Source organism: Nannizzia gypsea, genomic scaffold (genome assembly GCF_000150975.2).
Source record: "Nannizzia gypsea CBS 118893 supercont1.5 genomic scaffold, whole genome shotgun sequence".
Taxonomy (NCBI): domain Eukaryota; kingdom Fungi; phylum Ascomycota; class Eurotiomycetes; order Onygenales; family Arthrodermataceae; genus Nannizzia; species Nannizzia gypsea.
The window spans coordinates 1412607-1435955 of NW_003345197.1; the positions used below are offsets into that span (position 1 = coordinate 1412607).

Sequence of the window (23349 nt, forward strand, 5' to 3'; positions counted from 1 at the left end):
GCAGGAATGACAAGATGAAAGTGTTAAAGAAGAAAATGAAGATTCCTGGAATGAAGAAACCATATTTTGCATTAACAGCAGAGACTAGGCTGACATATAACCGTAAGGGGGAGACGATCCTCTATAAATACACGATAAAGAAATGAGGGCGGAGATATTAAAATCTATCATAAGTAGAACACAGCCCAGGTGAGGAACCCGTGCATGAGGGTGCGCGGTACCGTAGAAGTAAATGGGTAGGGGGAGAGTAGCCAGCTAAGCTAGTAGTTTAGACAACCTTTCCAAAGGCGGGTATCAAGGTCTGGGCTAGCCAGAAGCTGAACACTAGCTTAGGACCAGTCATGAGAAGCTTGGGAGTCAATCCCTTGAAGAAGGCAGTCATTCCTTCGTTTCTGGCCATGCTGCTGACAATACGGAATCCAGATTCGGGGTTCTCGAAATTTCGGTTCTGGATACGGGTCTTGATCACGTCTAGCGGAGCGGAGACAATGAGAGATGCGCTGGCACCGGCGATCGAGGCGACGAAGTTCTGGAGCCAGGTTGCGGCATTGTAGTCGGTGAGACCGTAGAGGTATTCCTTGGTGAATGCGGAACCACCAAACAGCTAATGTAAACGGTGTTAATAATAATGCAAGTATGATGTGTGATGCGAACTTGGGGGTAAACGTACAGCGAATGAACCAGGGGCGTTACGTGCAGCAGTCCAGCCAGCACCCCGATAGAGGCCCATACCCTCGTCAGCAATGATCTTGAAGAGGCCTCTGCCACGGAAAGCCTCTGGGTTGGTTTGTCGCTTAATCTTGAGGACATCGAGCGGCAGGAGGACAATCTCTCCGATACCAATCAAACTAGAGTGCTATTAGCAAGCAATCCATGTTGGGAAAGAATAGCCCAATGCTACGTACCTTCCGGCAGTAGCGTGCATGATGGCTTTGCCAGTTCCCTTTCCAAAGGCATTATCGAAGTCCTTTCCGTAGTTTGTACCTAGGTAGTCACGCACAAATGGCTGACCACCGTATTTGTATATTCTTTGCAGAACCTAATGCCAGTTAGAACTTGGCCCGATGCTGTATATCCGTTGACCGTAGGACGCACCTTGTATCCAGCAGCGTATCCAAGACCAGGGAAGAGAGAGGTGAACTTGCGCGCAACGCCGGCGGAGGAATACTCCTTGAACACGACCTTGTTCAATTCGGAGACATTGGCAATCTAACGATAGAGATCAGTAACAGAATAGAATCGGACATGAACAAACGGGAAACACACCTTCCCCTGGTTACTCATAAGACGTTTGGCAGTTGTGTCGACCTAATTGTTCGAAGTTCTCAGTCCTTTGCCCTTCACATGACTGTAATGATACCTCAGTGCAATTTACCGGATGGAAGATGAGCAGTTCCGCAATTCCAGCGGATCCTATTAAAACTACATCAGTAACAATTCTCGACTACATCGGCCATGGCTTGACGTACCTGATCCCAGCAGACGAGCAGTGCCGGACTCCCTCTTGACATCCTTAGTCGCGGAGCCAGCTCCAGCAACGGCCATTGCAGGTGGAGACATTTTTATTAAATTGAAGACGGTTCTCGTTCGTTATCTTTTTTTGACAATTCTAAGGGAATGCGAGCCGTAAAACGAAGTATAGGCACGACAGACTGCAGGGGAAAGCAAAAGGAAAAGAAACAAGCTTGAAGAAAGAAAACGCAACTCGAGATGTGAACCTGGCCGTTACTTTGCAGCCGATCTCGCTTTCGAGTCCCAAAAATTTTCTTCCGTTGGTAGCTTCGCCTTGGCGTGCCTGGGATGCACGTGAGAGCGGCAAGGTCCCGAACTTAAACTTTCTACCTCACCTAAATAACACATGTTGATAACTCATTCAACACGTTTAACACATTAAATATAAGCATCTCTCTGAGTGAAATTGGAGAATGTTGTTACGTGAAGATGTTTGCTGTTCATAGCTATGCTATGAACGATGACGTATTGTAGGTCACTTCTAGTATTCCATTGATGCATTGTTGTTGGTGAACATCATGCCGATACCCAAGTACCACTCACACGAATCCGATACTTCACTGGCTCTGTTAAGCAGGACTGGTGGATGTCGAGTCACTATATGATACCCAAGAAGCTAGGAAGATGCTATAAATTCGGTGATGAGGACAGCTGTATAAAATCCTGCCCTTTCCACGATTACTGCGTTTTGTTCCTGGACACTCTCTACACAGCTATATTACCTACTACGCCTGCACCAGCGACAACGCCCTTATTGGTTCCTGATATCCATCTTTAACACATTTGTCAAGCTCACGAAACAAGTATGAAGCTCACCGGCGCTATCTTCTTCGGCCTTACCGCTCTCGTAGCATACGTTCAGGCCTCGCCAGCTCCACCGTCAGAGACTCCGACAACTGGTGAATTTACTAGGGCCCCCGGGACCGTCGTTGACACCAGTAAAATTCATGGCAAGATGTCAGTCAAGACGTTCAAACGCAACCCTCCTGCCGATAATGAGGTCGTCACTCTTGATCTGAGTACTATTTCTGAGCCTATTCAGCCTGGGGACCCCAACCACGCCATCCTCCCAAGCCATGTTCCCGCAATTCGTGGCCGCTCTCATGCTGGTATCAACTGTCCCTCCTATGCACCGTGGATCTGTGACGGAGTCTCCTGCATAAACATCTTCACCCATATGTGCTGCAAGGGAGGGGTGATCTGCAAGGATCCGGATGTTTGTGTGCGTGATGCCTTGGGCAATCCCGCTTGCCATAGGAATTAGCCTTAGGAGGACATGCAGTGCTAGGTTTCGGACATGTACCTGTTATTTGGCGTGATATTTGATCGCTACCACCATATTATATCCTGATTATAATTTCGGCTTGGCGTCTCCTGTGCAATAGTGCTCCAGCTGTATTTGAGAGACAAGCCTCCTTTCGAGTACTAATATGACAAGTAACTCCTCCCAAGACTTATCGCTTGTAGTATCTTGACAATACCTACTAGGTACCTGGTAGTAATTAACGTCGTGGAAGCTTATCTAGTTATGCCAAGCTTTTATAGATAAACAATATTTCGAGCTCTTGAGCCGCATCACAAGAAATAAACACCGACGTCTAAACATCAAGAACAACGTTGACCTCCCCGAGGCTCTGGACACACAATAATACCCGAGGAATTACTTACCTAGATTAATATCCGTCTGACTGCGTCATAGTATTTAGCAGCATACATAATGTTTGGTGCTCTCCCGCCGATAGAACCCAGGGATGTGAGTATTAAGACGCAAAAACAACCGTAATAAAGGCCCTACTAACAACAATTTTTACAGTCGCATACCCTATGGTACTCATCCTCATACACAGGACGATCGGTAACCAGCTCTTCCCAAAACACAGTTGCCGGCGGGCAACCCCCACAACCTGGCCGTCGAAATGGCCGGTCTCAAGGAGCAAACACTCCTCTCTTCTCAGCTTCATTTGACCCACTCTCTACACTTCTCGCCGAAGAACGTGCTCTTAAACTACGAAAACAGAACATTGCATCCTTTGGGTTTTCATGGATTCGACCCGCAGGTTTCCCCAAGACCATGATGGGCCTTCGAGAAGAGGAGATGGAGTGTGAAGAGGGTACTGGCGCGGGGTTAGGTGAGGGCGATATAGAAGAAGAAGAAGAGTTCATGGAAGGAATTGAAGGCGGCGAGGGAGGTATGGGGCTAGATGGTGCTGGGGAGGGCGAAGAAGGGGATACTGGTATGGAGAGAGATTTAGACGGTGATATTCCTGACGGCGACGGGGAAGGGTTTGGGCTAATAGAGGAAGGTGAGGAGGGGTATGACGATGAGGAAGAAGAGTTTCTGGATGAGGAGGAAGAAGGGATGATGGAGAGGGATCTGGATGATGATGTTCCTGAGGCTCCGGACGGTGATGAGGAGGATGAAGAGGAGGAGGATGACGACGACGGGGACGATGATGAAGACGAAGAAGAGGAAGAAGGGTATGGCGACACTAGTGAGGTGCGCAGTCCTCCTGGTACGACGCCAAATAGTAGGACGCCTCGCGAGTCGAGTATGATGATGGAGCGAGATCTAGACGGCAGCGTCCCGGATGCGCCACGGGAGACTCCCTCGCAACAGCAGGAATGGGAACATACGGACTCTGATGAAGATATTTATGATGATGACGACGAGGAAGAGAATGAAGAAAACGAGCAAGAAGAGGAAGATGAGGGCCATTCGAGGTTAAGTTGGGCCAGCCTACCTCCGGGATATATACCCCAACTCACGCCCTCAGGGCCACGGCGAGAAACCGAAGCCGAACGGCTGTTCCTTGAAAGATGGGGAGGAAACGATGATAGTATAGATCTTGGATCAAGCAGCATCCTACCGGCCAATCCGCTGAGTATATCTCGACGACGGAGCCGGAGACATGCAGACGAGGACTCTGAGCTAGAAGACATGTGAAGAGTAACTGCTTATCTTTAGATGCACAATTATATATTAATACCCTGATAATTTATATATGGACTATGCTGAACAGATAGGCATTATTAAAGTAGTAGATTTCATGCTAAGAGTAACACTTCGCTAATAAGTAGCGGAAGAAGAGAAGAAGTAGAAGGAGACGGGGGGATGCCCTCTAGACATATATAGAGAAAGGAGAAAGGAGAAAGGGTGAGGCATCATCGTATCTAGCATCAGCATCCTATGGCCGCCGGAAGAACAGAAGAAAACAAGCTGAAACCCCATAACTCCTCTAACGACTTGAAAAAACCCAAAGAGAAAAAGTTATATCCAGTAGCCCAAGTGCAGAAGAATTATGCAACATCAAGGCGAATAAAGTAAAAAACAAGCCGTGGCGTGGCGTGACGTGGCGCATAGTTCCGGTAAAGCGTAGAGAAGAGATTTGACTATGAGAGCCAAACGTAGGCAAAGAGGAAGAAGACGAAGACGAAGAAGCCTAGCCAGACTTTCCAGCCTACGCCTGTCCGCTCGGCCATTCTGAGCATTCGGTTCATGGTGCCTCGTAGCTTGATTCGGGAGGAATCAAAGGCGTCGTTCATTTTCTCTGCGAGGGAGGTTGACTCTCGTATCTCGTCGCCGATGGCTACTGTGATCTATTCGGGGATTCAGGAGTTAGCAAGCGATTAAGTACTAGCCCATGGCGTTTAAGTGGGATGTGGATGTATGCGTACATCTTTGAGCATCTTCACTTTTGCCGTGATGCCGGCAATTTCAGAGTCATTCTGCGACTCTAGCGAGGAAAGAACCGCATCCGAATATTGGCCTCTATATTTAACCGGGTTAATAGGCGTCCTGTATACCAACCCCCGGAAAGATGGGGTGAAAATGTATAGACTGACTTTGAATTCGGTGTGGCGGCTCTGTAGGCGGACCCATCACCTCCGCCGACACCTATATGGCCATTCGAATACCCCTGTGCATATCCACCGGGCCGCGAAGAGGATCGACTGCTGGCTTGTGCGTGAGTAGGTGACCTGCTGGCGCCGCCGTTATATGAGTCGAACAGCGAGGAAGAAGACCGGGGATCTCGCTGGTGGAGAGTCGAGTGGGTGAATCTGGCGGCGCAGTGTTAGAATGAAGGAAGAAAGCTGCTGTTGCCGGTAGCCGGCCGAGCATTGTTTGGTGTCTTACCGGGATGCCATTTATTCAGAGAAAGGAAGCAAAGGAGAGAGAGACTGGAGACATTGTCTGACCTGACCTGATCTGAGCAAAGAAGGGAAAGCAGAACAAGGAGAGAGAAAGGGAGATCTGTTGTTTCTTTGGGAATTTTAATTTAAACATTGAAAATGCGTTCATATGGTGCTTAGTCAGCAGGACAGGGAAAGCGCTGTGTGGCTGGTTTGGTTGGCAGATGGCAAAAGCAGGCGCAGGAACAGGAGACAGAGAGAGCTAGATAATTGGCTCGAGGGAGTTTAAGGAGTCTAGGGAAGTTGAAACTGATACGAGTAAGTGATATTGATTCGTAAACTGTGAAAGGGGTCACTGGTAAGACGCGGGAGACATTCGTAGAGAAGATAGAGAGCCACGCGGTCACACTATTTGGTTCGTTGAAAGTACTCTGTAGTAGTAGTATCTTTGAATCATCCCATCATAATAGAAAAGAAAGAGCAAGGAAAAAAGAAGATCATCCGAAATGTTGCTGTGTGTCTGTTTCGTAGTTATGTCTCCCTTCGAGACCGTTTCCATCCACCATGCCAGCCAGCCCACAACCCCATCCGGCCACATAAGAAAGTGAGAATAAGGAAAGTGAGAAAAAGGAAAAAGAAGCCAAAGCAGTGGCTCAAACTCCGGCGCCGTTAAAAAGGGAAGACCGAATGCAGCATGAAGCCGTCCGTCCGTTCATATTTGAATGAAGGGGGGTGTTTGTTTAGTTTTCTTTAGTGTTCCATGTCATCGTCGACGGGGCCCTTGAAGTCTTCATCGTCGTCGTCGTCCATGGCAACGTCGCCAGCCTCCCTCTCCTTGGCAGCGAGCTCAGCGTAGTTGACCTCCTTTCCGCGCGTGCGTCTGCCACTGGGCAGGATGTTGTCTGTCGAGATGGGCTCGAGGTTGTCGTTTCCACCTTCTTCATCTTCGTCGACAGCTAATTCACAGGTCAGTGCCGAACTTGGCTTTGGGATCAACATTGCGCATGTAGTAGTAGTGTCTCTCTCTTACCGTCCTCCTACAACAACAATGTTAGTGATACTGTTTGTGGTAGTATGCTTGCGACTGGGAGTAAGAACTTACGAGGTCTTCTTCGTCCTCTGAGCTTTCCTCTGCCTCCATCTCTACATCATCAGGCACGCGCTCAATGGCCTTGCCTTTGCCCTTGTCCATGCTGGTGTCCATAGCTGTGTCGTTTCCGGCAAGAGTGGTCTCAGTGTTGTCACCCATTGTGCTGTGCTAGTCGAAGATACGTGTTCTTGAAGCGGTAGCAGAGGAAGAAGGGATAAGCGGAAGACTAAGGCTGTAGAGAGAGGAAGCTGCTCGAGCTGCGCGACGCTGAAGCTGAAGCTGAAAAAGCCGAAGCGAAAAGTTCAAGTTTCCCGCGCAGGAAGACGAGAGTCCAAGAAGGGAAGGTCGAGATGCTTAGTCATGGTCACGTGAAACCACCTCTAAGCGCTCAAGTAGAAGAAGCGAAGAAGACGAAGTAAAGAGTGAGAAGTAGCAAAAGAGAGTAAAGAGAGTAAAGAGAGTAAAGTGAGAGTAAGTAGAGTAAGAGTAAGTAAAGAGTAAGTAGCGTAAGTACTGCTTATGTCGAGTTACTCCGTCCTTAACCACCACCTTTTGCTCTTACTTCTCGCTCTTCTCTCTCAGTCTACTTTTTTCTACTTTTTCTTCTTCGCGAACTTTCCAGCATCCCACCTTGATTACGTCATAAGCCCACCTCGGGTTTTCCGCCACTTTTTCCTCCCACCTCGAAAAAAGTTGTTGACAGTAAACAGTGAAGAAGTAGAAGAAGAGGCAGAAGTAGAGAGTGAAAGGCAGCAGTAAAGTGAGGTAAAGAGTAGCCAATTAGTCACCAGTAGCGGCAACGTAAACGACAGCAACACAGAGAGACAAAGACGGGGCCGAAGCCGCGCGAAGTGACCTGAAGGAAGCAGAAGCAGCAGGAAAAGAAGAGAAAAAAGGTGGAGAGGGAAGAAGTTGCTAGAAGCTTCTGGCAGGCCAAAAACCTCACCGCCCGCATATAAACATATTTCAACTCGCACAACTTCTTCGACTCTTCCTCTTCCTCTTCTTCTTTTCTTCACACACACACAAACAACAACCAAATAAACATATAAGAGACCATCTCTGTCTCGGTCAGGACTTGATCAGAGAACAGCAGGCTTCACACACTCAGGAAGCGTCTTCTTTTCCCCCTCTTCTGTACAGTTTTTCAGCACATACACATACACACATTCAAAATGGCTCCCGCAGTTGGTAGGTAGACCCCTTCGGAACAGCAATTCCAGCAGCTTTAGCAGCTTCAAATGATCAAGGCTAACAGTTTTCCAACAGGTATCGACTTGGGAACCACCTACTCCTGCGTGGGTATCTTCCGTGATGACCGCATTGAAATCATCGCCAACGACCAGGGAAACCGCACCACTCCCTCCTTCGTTGCTTTCACAGACACTGAGCGTCTCATTGGAGATGCCGCAAAGAACCAGGTCGCCATGAACCCCATCAACACCGTCTTCGATGCTAAGCGTCTTATCGGACGCAAGTTCAACGATGCCGAGGTCCAGGCCGACATGAAGCACTTCCCCTTCAAGATCGTCGAGAAGGGTGGCAAGCCCATCGTCCAGGTCGAGTTCAAGGGCGAGGAGAAGCAGTTCACCCCCGAGGAAATCTCTTCCATGGTCCTCACTAAGATGCGTGAGACCGCTGAGGCCTACCTTGGTGGCACCGTCAACAACGCTGTCATCACTGTCCCCGCCTACTTCAACGACTCCCAGCGTCAGGCTACCAAGGACGCCGGTCTCATTGCCGGTCTTAACGTCCTCCGTATCATCAACGAGCCCACTGCTGCTGCCATTGCCTACGGTCTTGACAAGAAGGCTGAGGGCGAGCGCAACGTTCTCATCTTCGATCTCGGTGGTGGTACCTTCGATGTCTCCCTCCTGACCATCGAAGAGGGTATCTTCGAAGTCAAGTCCACTGCCGGTGACACTCACTTGGGTGGTGAGGACTTTGACAACCGTCTCGTCAACCACTTCGTCAACGAATTCAAGCGCAAGAACAAGAAGGTATGCATATTTTTTCTCCCTCTTCCTGTTCCAATTGGGTATATTGAAGTAGATACTAACCTTTTTTTGACAGGATCTCTCCACCAATGCTCGTGCTCTTCGTCGTCTCCGCACTGCTTGCGAGCGTGCTAAGCGTACTCTCTCGTCTGCTGCTCAGACCTCCATTGAGATCGACTCTCTCTATGAGGGTGTTGACTTCTACACCTCCATCACCCGTGCCCGTTTCGAGGAGCTCTGCCAGGACCTCTTCCGCTCCACCATGGAGCCCGTCGAGCGTGTCCTCCGTGACGCCAAGATCGACAAGTCCTCCGTCCACGAGATTGTCCTCGTCGGTGGTTCTACCCGTATCCCTAAGATCCAGAAGATGGTCTCCGACTTCTTCAACGGCAAGGAGCCCAACAAGTCCATCAACCCCGATGAGGCCGTTGCCTACGGTGCTGCCGTCCAGGCCGCCATTCTCTCTGGTGACACCTCTTCCAAGTCCACCAACGAGATCCTCTTGCTCGATGTCGCTCCCCTCTCACTCGGTATCGAGACTGCTGGTGGTGTCATGACTCCTCTCATCAAGCGCAACACCACCATCCCCACCAAGAAGTCCGAGACCTTCTCTACCTTCTCTGACAACCAGCCCGGTGTCTTGATCCAGGTCTTCGAGGGTGAGCGTGCCCGCACTAAGGACAACAACCTGCTCGGCAAGTTCGAGCTCACTGGTATCCCACCTGCTCCCCGTGGTGTTCCTCAGATCGAGGTCACCTTCGATGTCGATGCCAACGGTATCATGAACGTCTCTGCTCTCGAGAAGGGCACTGGAAAGACCAACAAGATCGTCATCACCAACGACAAGGGCCGTCTCTCCAAGGAGGAGATCGAGCGTATGCTTGCTGAGGCCGAGAAGTACAAGGCTGAGGATGAGGCCGAGACTGCCCGTATCAGTGCTAAGAACGGTCTCGAGTCCTACGCCTACTCTCTCAAGAACACCTTGAGCGACTCCAAGGTCGACGAGAAGATCGAGGCTGCCGACAAGGAGAAACTCAAGGCCGAGATCGACAAGGTTGTTGCTTGGCTCGATGACAACCAGACCGCCACCAAGGAGGAATACGAAGCCCAGCAGAAGGAGCTTGAAGGGTATGTCAACTCACTCTCATAACTCCCCCCACTATACTTTATACTACTTTGAACAATATGCTAACTTTCTTACCTACAGTGTTGCCAACCCAATCATGATGAAGTTCTACGGTGCCGGTGGTGAGGGTGGTGCCCCAGGTGGCTTCCCAGGCGCTGGTGCTGGTGGCCCTGGCGGTTTCCCCGGTGCTGGTGGCCCTGGCGGTTTCCCCGGTGCCGGTGGTCCTGGCGGTGCTGCCCAGCACGACGACGGCCCAACCGTCGAGGAAGTCGACTAAATGTCTCGCTCACACCAAGCATCGAAAAGAGACACCCTTCTTCCCACCTTCTAACGAAAACCATACCAAAAAAAAAGAGATTCCCAATAAATTCCTCCCAAAAAACATTACATCATCATACCAAGGGGCGCCGGGTTCATCAATCATGTCATGTCTTTTTTCCTTTTTCTAATGAGTGCATACCATGTGTCTTTTTAATGTCCCTTTTCCTATGTCCTTTGATGACCATTTCCTTTCTTCTTTCCACCTTTGAACGAACCGAGGAAAAAAATACATACAGACAGGATAGGGCGGAGGGTCGGTTAAATCATGGTCCTTTCAAAACAGATCCCCTATTTTCCTTTTCTTAAACAAAAATACAAGTCTTTTTTCCCTTCTTCAATACTTGATCATAATAGATGTGGTCTTTGGAAAACTAATAGGTAGCTAGGTAGTTAGCGAATGGAGAGCTCGTTCAATTTTCACCTTCTCCTATTTTCACTCTTCAGAAGTCTCCTGTGTGTTTGTAGGCGTAGATGTTGATGATCTATCTTGGCGTTGCTTCTCAATAACTACCAACTTCTAACGTCAGCTGTCATGAACCGCCAACTATTAAGCAAAAACGATACCCTGAGCTAAGATAATGGGCATAGCAAGTCGATTTATTCATTATCTTCACTGCATATAACATGAATGCTCTAATAATTTTGTTTCCATAATCTATCGTGACAAAACAAGAACGGCTTTCTATGACGGACATCCCAGCGCAGTATCCAGCATCTTGGCCACCTTTATCCGCTCAATGAACCGCACAGCCGACGAGACCGCACTGTGGTGATCTCCCTCTCTCACTAACACCGAAGACGCATGGCCAGCCATATCCTCGTCATACACGAGATCTTCAATTTCAACGTCCCTGGTATCAAAGGTGCTGTTGTGGATATGCGGCGGGCTACCGTGACATACCGCCGTCCATCGGTCGGTATAGTACGTTGCCCACCACAACTTCCTACGAAGCTTCTTCTCCCACACCGGTATATCCCATGCACTGTCGTCGTGGTGTAAGCCGAGTGCATGAGCGCATGAAACCGCCTGTGCGGAAAGCGCAAGAGCCCCGGAACTCTGTACGGGTCCCTGCTCCGTGGGCTGGAGATGGTGCAGAATAAGCAGACAGGCCTGAAGAGTTGGTAGTTGCGGGGATTCTAGCTCTTTGTTCAGGCTTGCGTGGACGTGTTCGGATAACACTGTCTGGTTGATAGGTTGGGATTCGGGCAGGGTGGCGGAGAAGGGCGCTGCAAGAGTGTATACTGCGCCTCGAAGGGAGGGGGGGATGTTGTGTTTGTCCTGCATGTATTCTCTCAGGAACCGGCCCTTGGAGAGTACGGGGAAGGTAGGGTGGATGTGCTCGAAGTATAGCCGTACCAGGCTATTGGCTTGAGCTTGACCGCCTACTATGCCTTCCATGCCGCCGCTGATGTGCGAAGCGTGCGAAGCTTGTGGAGCCAGGGGTTTCCCTTCGTGGTCTCGTTCGGAGAACCAGTTGCTGGCCGCGGAGAAATGTGCCGGAGGTACAGACTGTGTTGGAGCTGTCGGGTCGATGTGGTTAAAGTTGATGTTTGCATGGTGGTTTGATTGGTTGATGATGGCAGAGCGGAACGAGGAGAGCAGGCCCATGTCTTGCTGCTCCCCTGGCATGCCCATGAAATGCGCCGTGTGGCCGGTGATGTGGTTGAGGTTGTCTGCTGCTGGCGAGATTGGATGCGAAGGCGGCGTTGGGTGGGCGAAGTATGAATATTCCTGGGCATGGTAATAGCCTGGTCCTGAGACGGGGATGGCCGATGGATGATGGTGACTTAATACGGCGGCCGGGTATCCAGGAATTGTTGTTGGTGCGGTGTACTGTTCGTGATCTGATACACTTAGCATTGATACGGGGCTTAGGGCCCCTATGCCTATCATGCTCAGGTGGTCCGGTGGTGAATGGAAGACTGAGGCTTCGCTGTGCTGCGCTGGACTTCTGGAATTGGGCGACACAGTGGTAGGAGGAGAGGCGGCACTATGTTCGGCATCCTTCTCTTGACCCTTAGCTGGTGACCGACGGCGTGGTTTCGGCGTTGATATAAAGGAGCAAGTCACGCATTTGCTTTCACAGAAGCGGCCTATATAAATCTGTCAGCAAGGACGGGCCGCTGAAGGGAAGGGAGGTTTATCTTAACGGCATGGCATGTACTCACATGGCGGTTTTGTTACGATGACACATGCGGTCTTTCTCTGTCGACAGGCATCGCACGGCCTATCTTTGCGGCTCTTCAGCTCTCTTGCTCCTCCAAAGCGGGTTTCTATCTGGAAACTCTTTCGCTGCTTTGGTTGTTTCTTCTGAGCGACGTCGGCCATGGTCACCAACTCAGTAAAACACCAGAAGGGAGGCTCCGCAGTGTCACACACACACTCTCTCTATATTATCGGCACTGGTTGACCGAGATGATCTCAACACACGGATAGAGGAAAGGTACTGACGGCGAAGATGCCAAATGTGGATATATATTTTTTCTCGAGTCTGAAAATCAGGGACATCCGGGGATTGTGCTCTCTATACATACTGCCTTACGATCACCGAACCCGGGCGAGAGACCGAGCACCCACGGCGTCCCTGGCCTAAGGGATCGTTAGTCAGTCCCGGAGAAAGGCCTGGACGCTCCCGCTCTCTCCCCCCTCCTCCTGTCAAGGGTTCTCCCCACACATTAGGCTCGATCATTCCCGGTGAGACGGTGGAGTGGAATCTCGATATAACTCCGAAGGGGACCTGGAGAAGCCGTATAGGGTATCTGCATCCCTTCCCCATCTCCGAGTCCCGGGCCCTAACCGAGGAATATACGAAGAGAAGAAACAGGCGGAACGATCGTTGCAGAAAAGAATCTTCTTGTCTCCTCGAGTACGACGCCAATGCAACACCAGACTGGTCTGTAGTAGCGACCTTTCCGAAACACCTGTGCCTGGGGGGCAAACAAACCCATCAACAATTCCGCTTTTTATTTTATTTTTTTCTATTTTATTTTTGGACGTTTGGTTTTAAGGCTCAAGAAGCCAACGCTCGAGCAGGGAGTCCACCTGGCGCTTCGCCATTCTAAATACGGAAACTGGCTGGCTGGTGTTCCACCAATCCGCGTTGTGTTATGCCGGGACCAACAAACTGAAGAACGACGGTCAAGCTTTCGCTGAAGCGGTTTTGTATGATGTCAATCTTAACGGTTGGGGAGTTATTATATGCATCAGTAACTATTGAGAGATCTTCAGCTATACTAACTAACTTAGTTAACTAACTAACTATTTAGTATTTTTTTCTAGGGGATCCCAGAAACGAGGGAAAAAAAAACTATTCGTCCCTCTCGGTAGTTATCTGCGTCGGTGCTGCCACTCGTTTGGCTCTTTCGGTGGCTAACCGTTCTAGCCGTTAGTTAGACCCCCAGGAGAAAACTTCATCATCCACTGGATATAGCTATGCACGCTGCTGCGGTGAGGGCCGGGAAACACGGCCATGCATAGCTTCAGGGCAAGAGGGCTGGGAGGAGCTGGAACGCCACCCATGTGTCCTGCACGGGACTCTAGAGCGGGTGGATAGGGTCCCCAGGTTGAAAGAACCGGTTACTGTTTTTAACCTCAACGACTTTGTGCCTTCACTTGAAGCTGCTGCAAGCCCTGAGTTCCTAATCAAAAACTTGGTAAAGTTCCGACTACGTTACTTTTTTTTATGAAAAAAAAAAAATGCTTGTGTTTAATTATGACTTGATAATGTTACTGGGCATTGGATTGAATATCTCGCCAATACAACTTCCTGACCCTACCTATCAATCATCTGCATAGTTTGATACCCCTCTAGTTCACGTAGTGCTATAAGCAACGGTAACTACTGTAGGTAGGTTTCTCTATCCACCCCTACGAAAAGGCATTAAAAGTAAATACCACTATCGGCTCCCGCCTCACCTCGTCTCGGAAACCGCCGACGCAGCGATGGACACCTTCATTATTTTGTTCCTGGGCTATCGTAGACAGCCAGGATCTCACGTAGTAGTATAAAAGGGTGAAAAGTGCATGAATTCCGGTATTCCTTCCCATAATATCCTCATATTGAAGTTGGAAGTTATCGAAAAATGCGACGTGCTGACCATGGCCTCCTTGACCCACACCTTGTCCTTGGGCGGATACCGGAATGCTCAGTCCCCATTGAGTAAGAACTCTAGGCAAGCATGGTTTATCTAGAAACATAAGATGGCGGGAGCAATATATTAACAATATAACAAGTTCTCCTGCGCCAATCAGCGCGAGCTCATCTTTTTGGCTCAGCCGTTTTAACACATTATTATAATGAGTATACTTGGATACTTATTATTTGATTGCTCTGGGTATCATTAAATTTTGGGCCACAAGGGTCAAAAAGGCCTAATGTCCCAGGGAATCCTTGGGTAATGAGTGCGAGTCGTAGCTAAAGTGGAGTATTCCAGCATTAAACAGTCGGAAGGGGCCCAGTGACGCCTGATTCCTTACCGGAAATATATAGTCGGCCCTATCCATACGGACTCGTAGCTGTCAAAAATAAGGAGTGTAGAAACATCCCCGAACAGCGGCTATTGCCGAGAGGACCCCCAGACTCACCCATATCAAGCGTTTATAGATAGTTGATAACTCCCTAAAAACCAAGATTAGGCAGATTTCTATACCTACGAAGAATTGGTGGCACAAGCGTAAACGCAAACAACATACCGGCTGCTCCGCGTGCATGGCGCTTTCACCGTACTTCTCGTAGCACTCTGGGCATTTCTCCCTGAGTATCCTTGCGAAGTTGAAACTCTTGTTTGGTACCAGCCCGTAGACCATATGCCCTGCGTACCAAACAGTAACGTTATCAAAATCTACAGCGAGCTTGCGTTGGCGATAAGCGTCCAGAATGGCAAGTAGGTTCACTCTATCTCCATCACAGAGAGAAACGGGGAGGTCTCGATATTTGAGGCATCGGATCCTCCACAGGGTATCCGCGTCGAGGTCGAGGAGTTCAGTGGGGTCGATACTATGCAGAACGCTTTAGAGAATAAACGTGATAACTACCCAAACAATCCAGTTTCATGTTTAAGCATACGGTGGGCCTGATGGTGTCTCTCTTTCAAATATCTGCAGCCACTGAATCATCTGATTGGCGTTAGGAGGATTGCGTGCGATACCGTCCTTATACTGTTGAAGCTCATCATTCCGCGCTCAAAGGTATTAACAACGGGTAGGTTTGTATTATCAGGAGGTGTGTGCCATACTCAACATAGTTCCGGTTGAACATCACCTTTCTGACTGGATCTTCTGGATATGCCGCTCGCATCTCCTCGATGGTCATCGTTCCGCTGTTCGCTGGGCTTTGAGAGGCCATAGCGGCCACAAGGGACAAAAAGGCCTGGTGTCCCAAGGTATCCTTGCGTGATATATGCGAGTCTAGCTAAAGTGGAATATCCCAGCACGCAGGGTGGAAAAGCACCGCTGATCGTCGTGTCTTGGAGGGATGGTTTATTAGTTAATTGTGGAGTGGCGGGAGTTAGCTTAGCCGCGTGGTGTTCCAGCAAAAGTTAACTAGCGTACACAGTGAATATATAAAATTAAGAGTGAAAGAGAGTAAGGCAAGCTTCATCAAATGACGCAGCAATTGATACTTCTGCTTCTTGGGCCGGCCCCTTTTGTAACTGCGGCGAACCGAATGAACTGATTTAAAATATAAAACCACGTAGGGAGGCTGTGAGGCTGTGAGGCGGTAAGGCTGGTGGGCGCTACAGTAGCACTGGTGGCGAGAATATACGCGTTACACAGGAAGTCGCTGCAAGAATCTTGATATGTGAGGAACCTAATCGCTACACACCATCAGAGATGTAGCGAGGGTGTCGAATATACCTAGGAACATACGTGTGCTTAGATAAGGCTCTACAGCTTATTTCAGTCACGTGGATATCTTAGGCTATCATGGGACTGCTGGCAAGCGTTTATCGCGCTAGTCGGAACTAACTAACCAACCAGTGTTTAGCCAGCGGCAAATACTCCGTTTGCACCAGGTACGAACCTATCTTGCTCCAGCAGCTACTTACATTGATATAACTAACAAACGCTGTAGCAATGGCATAACAAAGCAGAACCAACAGGCAAGACATAGCTCTGATTGGGCCACGGCTCATATAACTAACTACCTATCTAGGTAACTAAGCCGATGTGGGATCAGGGGAACAAAAGCTCCGCTGCGCCTTATTGTTCTCAAGGCTATGGGCCATTTCATTCCTTTAATTAGCAAGGGTACAACAAGGCCTCGGATGTACTTGGTAGTTATATATACCTCAAGTGATGACTAGTTAACTCCCCAACCCGGACCATCGAGGACAAGCGCCCTTATATTCAACTACCCACGAGTCCGCAGTTTTCTTGCTGTCTAGACTCGCTCTCTGGCTATGCAACCGCCTTTACATATCAAACTATTCCTAAAGCTACAATGCCTCATCTCAAAGCATCAGCTATCACTCTTCTCCTACCCCTACTCTTCTCTCCTGTTTTCGCAGAAGATGTCAAGTTAGTCGGCTGTGATGATGTCGGGTGCCCCCCATACCATGATAGCGATCGCTGCACGGTTGAAAATACCACCTTCATAGGAGTTGGGGTATTCCCTATCCCGGATGTCCCCTCGGAACTAGAAGGCTTCTCCCTTGTCAAGGCTGTCTACGTCTCGGCCACAGCAGTCCAGGTTAACGGCTCGCGAGTACGTCCATTCAGGTCGTTTTACTATCTAGGTACTCCGGAGCGCACACAGGCGAACGGCCTCCCCGGCTGTGCAACTATCTTCAACGATCCACCGGCCAACAAGTTCAGAACCTCTCATGGGATAGATACATTTGCTGCTTGTGAGAAACGCCTCGGATTGCTGACCAGTGCAGCAGAAGTCGGATGGACTAATGTAGATCGCTGAGGTTATTTTAAATGTAAGCTGTTACTATTGCCCCGCTAGTAGGGATTTTTGTGCTGTTATAACAGCCCATGTATTTCATCAGTCAGGTTTCAGAAAGGTTATCTCTATATTTTGTTGGAGTACGTTGCAGGATTTTTGACTTTAGAATAGATGTTGGGACATTGTGATGTAGTACGAACCGTACTTGAATAGATGACTTTTCATATGCTATATTTGAGGCCGCTAGCGGTCCTTATTAAGTCTTTTTAGTAGGTCTCTAGAGCTAGCGAATGGAATAATTACACCACTGAACGACACATCCAGTAATGAAGAGTACACCTGCTACAGGTTGTGTACGTTTGGGCTACTAAGGTTATTTGTCGAGGCTTGAACACACTGGGTGTTGGGCTTAACGCGAACCCGGCAGCATCTTAACCATCGCCACTTTGTCTCTTCAGTTAGCAGCAGTAGGCCTGACGCATATGTTTTCCATGAAGAGTCGAGTTATCTTATTCATGGTATCGACGGCCATTATCCAGAATCGGCTAATTAACTAACTAACTATAGTGGTAACTGTGACAAGCTTGATGATGGCTACAGACAATATGATGGGTCGATGAGATCAGCTGAAATACTCCCCGCATCCGGAAGATGTAACTATAGATCGACTACCGTTTGACTGAGCTTCCTGTGACGTGAAAACTAACCACCTACTACTCAATACACCTGCTAACCATGAGCCAGATTCCAGTTGTCGACTTTGCGCCGTTCCGCAGAGGAAGCGCAGAGGATGCAAAGGCCACAGGTAAGAAGATCTTCGAGGCCTTTCGAGATGTTGGGTTCGTCTACCTGAAGAACCACGGCGTCCCACAGGAGGTTGTCGATGAGGCGTTTTCGTGGGTATGGCCAGACATAGCTGCAAAAAAGGTCACAAACCGAGCATAATTGATACTTTATAGAGCAAAAAACTGTTCGATCTTCCACAGTCTGAGAAGGAAAAAGCGCCTCACCCGCCAGAGGGATGGTGGCATCGAGGCTACTCAGGCGTAGGTCGTGAAAAGTTGAGCCAGATGGTGTTCGACAGAGACGCCGTTGGTGAGCTCCGCAAGATCCCTGACGTTAAGGAGTCGTTCGAGATGGGGCGAGAGGATGACGAGAGCATTCCCAACATCTGGCTGCCAGAGTCAACCATCCCTGGGTTCCGCGCGTTCTTCAACAGCTTTTACGAGATCAACCATGGCGTTGGACAGGAGATCTTGTGCGCGGTGGCGATAGGGATGGGGCTGGAAAGAGACTTTTTCGAATCATACCACACGATGAAAGACAACCAAATCAGGCTGCTTCACTACCCGCCCGTGGAAGAGGAGATGCTTCTTCAGGGCAAAAAGGAGCGCATAGCAGCTCACACTGACTTTGCCACAATGACTCTCCTTTTTCAAGACGATGTTGGTGGGCTGGAAGTCGAAGATGTCCACCAAAAAGGGGTGTTTAATCCTGTCCCATACATCCCCGGCACCATCGTGGTAAACATCGGAGACTTCCTGATGAGGTGGAGTAATGATACCCTTCGGTCGACGATGCACCGCGTTCGAGCTCCGCCGGCAGCAAAGGTGGATGGTAACGGCAAGGAAGAGGATGAAGGCTCTAGTGCTCAACGAATGAGTCGGGCCCGATATTCGATTCCCTATTTCATTGCTGCGAATAAGGAGAAGGTGATTGATTGTCTACCTGGCTGCTATGGCCCGGAGAGGCCCAAGAAGTATAAACCAATTACTTCGGGCGAGTATGTTGCCATGAGGCTGAATGCCATCTCTTAAATGATGTCTACGTGTAGTTTCTAGTTAATTATATGGCGTGAATGATAAGAATGCAAAGCTATTTCTTGCTGTTCTCCAGAGATCTAACATACCATCCATCGATTAACAACATGGGCTTGTCACCGCCCTCGAGCCTTATCCCGCCCGCATGGTAACTTTCCCACGGGTGGTCGTAACTTTCCTTTGCCGTGGGTTGAGCCGCGGAGGCCAAGGAGAAGATCACTGAAGAATTCTTCGCCATCGTCTCCTGATACAGAGTACACAGCTAGACTATCTAGACTATCTCTCTTCTCGCTTATGGGAACTCTAGCTAATGGAGTTTTCTAGGTGAAAGCAAGACGTCATCCTGACTATGATGGCCAAACATGGGACCGGCGACCTAATTAAATATAGACAGCTGGGCTCTCAAGGAGTTACTCCGACCTGGACATCACGCTTGTCTCTAGCTAGTTAGTTAACTAATTAACTAACTCCTGAAAATAATCACCAAGGACGGAGGCGCTTCATACGTTTTCATTATTGGCTTTCATTCTCATGTGCCACAATAAGCATGGTCGATCCCTGGATCTAACTAACGGCTTTTGAGCCGAGATCGACTGGTTAGTTCGCTAACTAGTTACCTGGCTAGTTACACGCAGTATTCAGATCTACGTTTCTCGAGCCAGATGGCAAGCTGCGAAGGCGCACAATGGCTGTACCACCTGAGCCTGTATCATTGGAGGGAATGATCCAGACGGATTTGCGTCAAGGATCTGACCTGAATACTCAGAATCTCTTCCTCACCCGCTGGATTCCATGTACAAATCGCCATATTAGCTAGGCTTTAACAGGCAGCGGCTTCATTGCTTTCAACCCCCTTTGATTAACTAGTTATATGGAACATAGCCGCGGAAGCTGGAAAGATGACTGTCGATTGGGCCAGTTTTAAGCGCAAGTTAGCGGTGTAAGCGGCTTCTGACAGTATAATTAGCCTATGGCGCAGTTGAAGATTTGCTTGCTGATGAGTCCGAGCTACAAGGCCGATAGACGAAGATTCGCCGTATGAAAACACTGTGTGGTGCAATGTTGCTTTTTTCTTTTTCTCAGCTACTACACACATATATATATAAATATAGAACACCTGATTATGATTTTAGGTTTTTATATTAGAATGGACGGGATGGACTTACAAGTAGGATAGGTTACTGGACGGTATCTGGCTCATGCATATCAGCATGGACTATAGGAAGCACCCTTTTGGCATTTGGGCTAAGTCCTCAGCAAGCAATAGGTTGTGTTGTACGTATATATCCTCTGGGGGGTAATTTGGCTGGAGAATCAATGCTCGGGGCTTATAAGGTGATAAACAGGCTGTTGGTGGGGTATTCACTGGAATACTCGCTGTTGCATGCGGATGGATGGGTGAGCGGCATCATATTGGCTTTCCAGTTGCCTCACGATTCTCGTGGGGAATGAGAGGGTCATATTGTAGGTTGAATCAGTGATTGCCTAGGGCTTTACATACCAGGCTAATGGATGGTAACAGTTCCCGTCATTATTCGATGCTTTCTTGGTTGCATATGGTTTGGAATGCAATCTTACTGGTAAGTTCCTGTTTCAAAAGTACCAGACGACTCCAAGGCTAAGTTTGGTATGTAGGGGAGGTCAGGCAACTAGGGTTCTCATAGGAGCAATTATCCCTGGATTTGCGCATATGAAGAACACATTCCCAGAGAGCTCACACCTCCAAACCAACGACTTTATCGGCATGGTACTATGGTATCTTATATTTCTGCCCCTACTGCTTATCTCTCCCGAAAGACTCCAAATTCCATTTGGTATCTCATTCATCCTATTCAGTTCAACATGTATTGGTATCTTAAGCTGGTATGTGCCAGTGTGTTCAATTTTTTTTTAGAACTGCCCCATTCTCTAACATATTATAGGGCAGTAAAAAGTGCCGGGGGCCCTGGATCGATGTTTCACCAGCCCGCAACAACAGGCTCGGTAGGATGGGGTGTGATGTTTGGAATAACTGCGATACTTGGTGCATGGGGTTCCGCTACCCTAAGCCAATCTGACTGGACCCGTTATGCAAACCGGCCACTGGCACCAACATTATCCCAGCTTTTTGCTGTCCCCATTACAATCACAATTACGGCTATGATTGGAATAATCGTAACTAGTGCCGCGAACGATATCCTTGGGGAAATCATCTGGAGTCCAATCGAACTTCTTGCTGCTATACAGGAACACTATGGTTCAAGTCCGCGCTCTAGAGCCGGCGTATTCTTTGCCTCCATAGGCACTATCTCGACTCAGCTAGCGGTAGGTCCAACGGCCAACGGCACTGGCGACTGGAAACTCGCTGATTTGTGATATAGATATCGCTTGTGCTGAACTCCGTATCAGCAGGCATGGATCTAGCTGGTCTGCAGCCCAAGTATATCAACATCAGGAGAGGAAGCTACGTTATGGCCGCTATTGGCCTTGTGTCCCAGTGAGTGTATATTGCGTTCCACCGTCCGGATGGAGAGTCAAGCTAATCAAAGTCAAGGCCGTGGCAACTTCTTGCCAATGCGGATAAGTTTTTGACGGTCTTATCCGGGTTTGGGATATTCGTTGCTCCTTTAACGTAAGATATTGATCCGAGTTTAATTGAGCCATTCAAGCAGTAGCTTAACTTTTTACCAGGGGTATCCAGCTATCAGACTATCTTGTTGTTCGACGCCAGAGGCTCAAACTCAACGACCTCTACAAAGGAGACTCGTCATCCATATACTGGTACTGGCATGGTTTTAACTGGCGTGGGTTTGTGGCCTTTACCATCAGCATATGGTCTCAAATTCGTGAGTTCATACCCTCGCTTAAGAGTTGGGTTTCCGGGTATATATGGTATAATTAACTGCTTTTCTCAGCTGGGTTGGTTGCATCAGTCAACAAAAGCCAATCTCCAGCCATGCAAGGTTGGATTAGACTATTCAACATCACATTCTTTGTTGGATTGGCTATGGGGTTCACTTGGATGACTGTTCTGTCATACCTCTTCCCACCACCAGGTCTGGGCGTGGAAGCACCCTTCGTGGAAGATTACCACTCAACCCAGGAACTGAAAGCACCCCAAGAGATTGAAGATGTGTCACGCGGAAGCTCTCAGGCCGCGCCCACGCCTGAGACTTGTTGAGCGATGTTATCCGCTTTCTCTTTTGCAATGATTGACAAACACTTTCGTATTCACGGAGCTTGTTTCTTGGGAAAGGTGTGTATGAGGTCAAGTATAGTACCAGTCATCACCTGCTTAGTATATCTGTCATCATAGGAAGGAAATCTCCATGGCGTACTCCGCCTCTCTCTGCAGCTCATACCCCTATTTCCATTTGCTATAAAATAATAGGGTGTTGTTCTTATTGCCCAGTAAAGTGCTGTAATGCACATGCAAACTGCACCACGTGACTATTCTCTTCCGAAAAGACCCGGTCCTCTCACCAACGTATTATCGCTCTTTGTTGTTCCTTTTGGGGAGAGAGGGTGGGAACGGACAGTCCCGGGGCTTACGACTGGTATATGGACTCTTTTTGCCGAGGGTTCGGCATTATCGAAGGAGATGCGAACGTGAAGACGGCACTCGGCCTGATACGATGCGGCTTCGGCGGGGAGCCTTAACACGCTGGTCATATACACAGCGTTGAAAGATCCATAGTACCAATGTACGTCTTTCTCCAAGGACCCAGAATCAGTTACGTAAACCCCTGCCTGGCTGATGTTGACTGTGTTGATGCCTTTCAATGTTATTCAAGACAAGTCGAACAGGAGAGGTTCTGGGGCATAAATAAGGCACCGGCAGAAGTAAATAAAGTGCGGCTCTCGAGCTGCCGATGTCGGCCTTAAGGAAAATAAAGACCAATTAGCATCCTTCTTGGTGGTTCAACCAGCGTAAAAGTAAACAATGCAGCGTCCTTGTGTGGGGGGCAGATGCAGCGGAAGCACATGCTTTTTACCAGGCTGGGATAGTCAATCATATCCAACAAGATCCACTGAGCAACAGAGCGCGAGAGTATGGGGAGAAGCACCCGCCTCTCCCTTCTCGGCTGAGACTGCAAGGCTTGCATGCAATGCTAACTCTCGCATCAACAGCACCTTTTGTCTTCTTTCGTCTTGTCTCCTTTTGCTGCCTTCCCTCTCATGTCTCTTTCTGTCTCAGCTTTCTTCTCTTCTTCGGCTTCTGCAACCAAAGAAAAACAGAACTTCCAGCTTGGTCGATGCTTCTTTAAGGTTAAAAACTTTAGATAAGCCAAATTGGCCAATGAGAAGGTCTCGATTAGCAGTGGCGCTCCACTTTTATCTCCCATCGTCCGTCATTTCTATTCAACACCAGAACAACGACCACGCGAGAGAAGCAAAAGTGACCTGTTGGGGCTCTCGCGCTACGCTCGTTAAGAAGCAATTCCGATGGACTCCTCCATTATAACAGTCCTTCCGAGGA

At 48.8% G+C, this 23349-nt stretch overlaps 11 protein-coding genes across 11 annotated transcripts; 6 read left to right on the forward strand and 5 right to left on the reverse strand.

The window, feature by feature from the left end:
* Positions 1-268: 268 nt before the first annotated feature.
* Positions 269-1560, reverse strand: MGYG_06370 (mitochondrial carrier protein; the record flags this gene model as incomplete). Its single annotated transcript, XM_003171777.1, has 7 exons — positions 269-604; positions 671-848; positions 906-1039; positions 1096-1209; positions 1267-1308; positions 1376-1413; positions 1470-1560. 7 exons carry the CDS (start codon positions 1558-1560, stop codon positions 269-271), a joined length of 933 nt encoding a protein of 310 aa, XP_003171825.1.
* Positions 1561-2317: 757 nt separating this feature from the next.
* Positions 2318-2776, forward strand: MGYG_06371 (hypothetical protein; the record flags this gene model as incomplete). Its single annotated transcript, XM_003171778.1, has 1 exon — positions 2318-2776. The coding sequence occupies one exon, from the start codon at positions 2318-2320 to the stop codon at positions 2774-2776; it is 459 nt and encodes a 152-aa protein (XP_003171826.1).
* A 453-nt stretch (positions 2777-3229) lies between these two features.
* On the forward strand, positions 3230-4456 carry MGYG_06372 (hypothetical protein; the record flags this gene model as incomplete). Its single annotated transcript, XM_003171779.1, has 2 exons — positions 3230-3265; positions 3326-4456. The coding sequence occupies 2 exons, from the start codon at positions 3230-3232 to the stop codon at positions 4454-4456; spliced, it is 1167 nt and encodes a 388-aa protein (XP_003171827.1).
* Positions 4457-4902: 446 nt separating this feature from the next.
* MGYG_06373 (V-SNARE) lies at positions 4903-5658 on the reverse strand (the record flags this gene model as incomplete). Its single annotated transcript, XM_003171780.1, has 4 exons — positions 4903-5109; positions 5188-5281; positions 5356-5571; positions 5648-5658. 4 exons carry the CDS (start codon positions 5656-5658, stop codon positions 4903-4905), a joined length of 528 nt encoding a protein of 175 aa, XP_003171828.1.
* Positions 5659-6393: 735 nt separating this feature from the next.
* MGYG_06374 (hypothetical protein) lies at positions 6394-6892 on the reverse strand (the record flags this gene model as incomplete). Its single annotated transcript, XM_003171781.1, has 3 exons — positions 6394-6599; positions 6674-6680; positions 6746-6892. The coding sequence occupies 3 exons, from the start codon at positions 6890-6892 to the stop codon at positions 6394-6396; spliced, it is 360 nt and encodes a 119-aa protein (XP_003171829.1).
* Positions 6893-7908: 1016 nt separating this feature from the next.
* MGYG_06375 (heat shock protein) lies at positions 7909-10133 on the forward strand (the record flags this gene model as incomplete). The annotated part of the gene is made up of 4 exons (XM_003171782.1): positions 7909-7924; positions 8003-8733; positions 8807-9858; positions 9938-10133. 4 exons carry the CDS (start codon positions 7909-7911, stop codon positions 10131-10133), a joined length of 1995 nt encoding a protein of 664 aa, XP_003171830.1.
* Positions 10134-10859: 726 nt separating this feature from the next.
* On the reverse strand, positions 10860-12506 carry MGYG_06376 (hypothetical protein; the record flags this gene model as incomplete). The annotated part of the gene is made up of 2 exons (XM_003171783.1): positions 10860-12271; positions 12347-12506. The coding sequence occupies 2 exons, from the start codon at positions 12504-12506 to the stop codon at positions 10860-10862; spliced, it is 1572 nt and encodes a 523-aa protein (XP_003171831.1).
* Positions 12507-14775: 2269 nt separating this feature from the next.
* On the reverse strand, positions 14776-15522 carry MGYG_06377 (hypothetical protein; the record flags this gene model as incomplete). Its single annotated transcript, XM_003171784.1, has 4 exons — positions 14776-14796; positions 14871-15174; positions 15244-15335; positions 15439-15522. The coding sequence occupies 4 exons, from the start codon at positions 15520-15522 to the stop codon at positions 14776-14778; spliced, it is 501 nt and encodes a 166-aa protein (XP_003171832.1).
* Positions 15523-16620: 1098 nt separating this feature from the next.
* MGYG_06378 (hypothetical protein) lies at positions 16621-17091 on the forward strand (the record flags this gene model as incomplete). The annotated part of the gene is made up of 1 exon (XM_003171785.1): positions 16621-17091. The coding sequence occupies one exon, from the start codon at positions 16621-16623 to the stop codon at positions 17089-17091; it is 471 nt and encodes a 156-aa protein (XP_003171833.1).
* A 714-nt stretch (positions 17092-17805) lies between these two features.
* On the forward strand, positions 17806-18887 carry MGYG_06379 (flavonol synthase/flavanone 3-hydroxylase; the record flags this gene model as incomplete). The annotated part of the gene is made up of 2 exons (XM_003171786.1): positions 17806-17970; positions 18030-18887. The coding sequence occupies 2 exons, from the start codon at positions 17806-17808 to the stop codon at positions 18885-18887; spliced, it is 1023 nt and encodes a 340-aa protein (XP_003171834.1).
* A 902-nt stretch (positions 18888-19789) lies between these two features.
* Positions 19790-22050, forward strand: MGYG_06380 (uracil permease; the record flags this gene model as incomplete). The annotated part of the gene is made up of 11 exons (XM_003171787.1): positions 19790-19830; positions 19906-19951; positions 20037-20165; positions 20237-20354; positions 20413-20470; positions 20526-20753; positions 20813-21194; positions 21251-21366; positions 21424-21501; positions 21561-21715; positions 21785-22050. 11 exons carry the CDS (start codon positions 19790-19792, stop codon positions 22048-22050), a joined length of 1617 nt encoding a protein of 538 aa, XP_003171835.1.
* Between the last annotated feature and the right edge of the window lie 1299 nt (positions 22051-23349).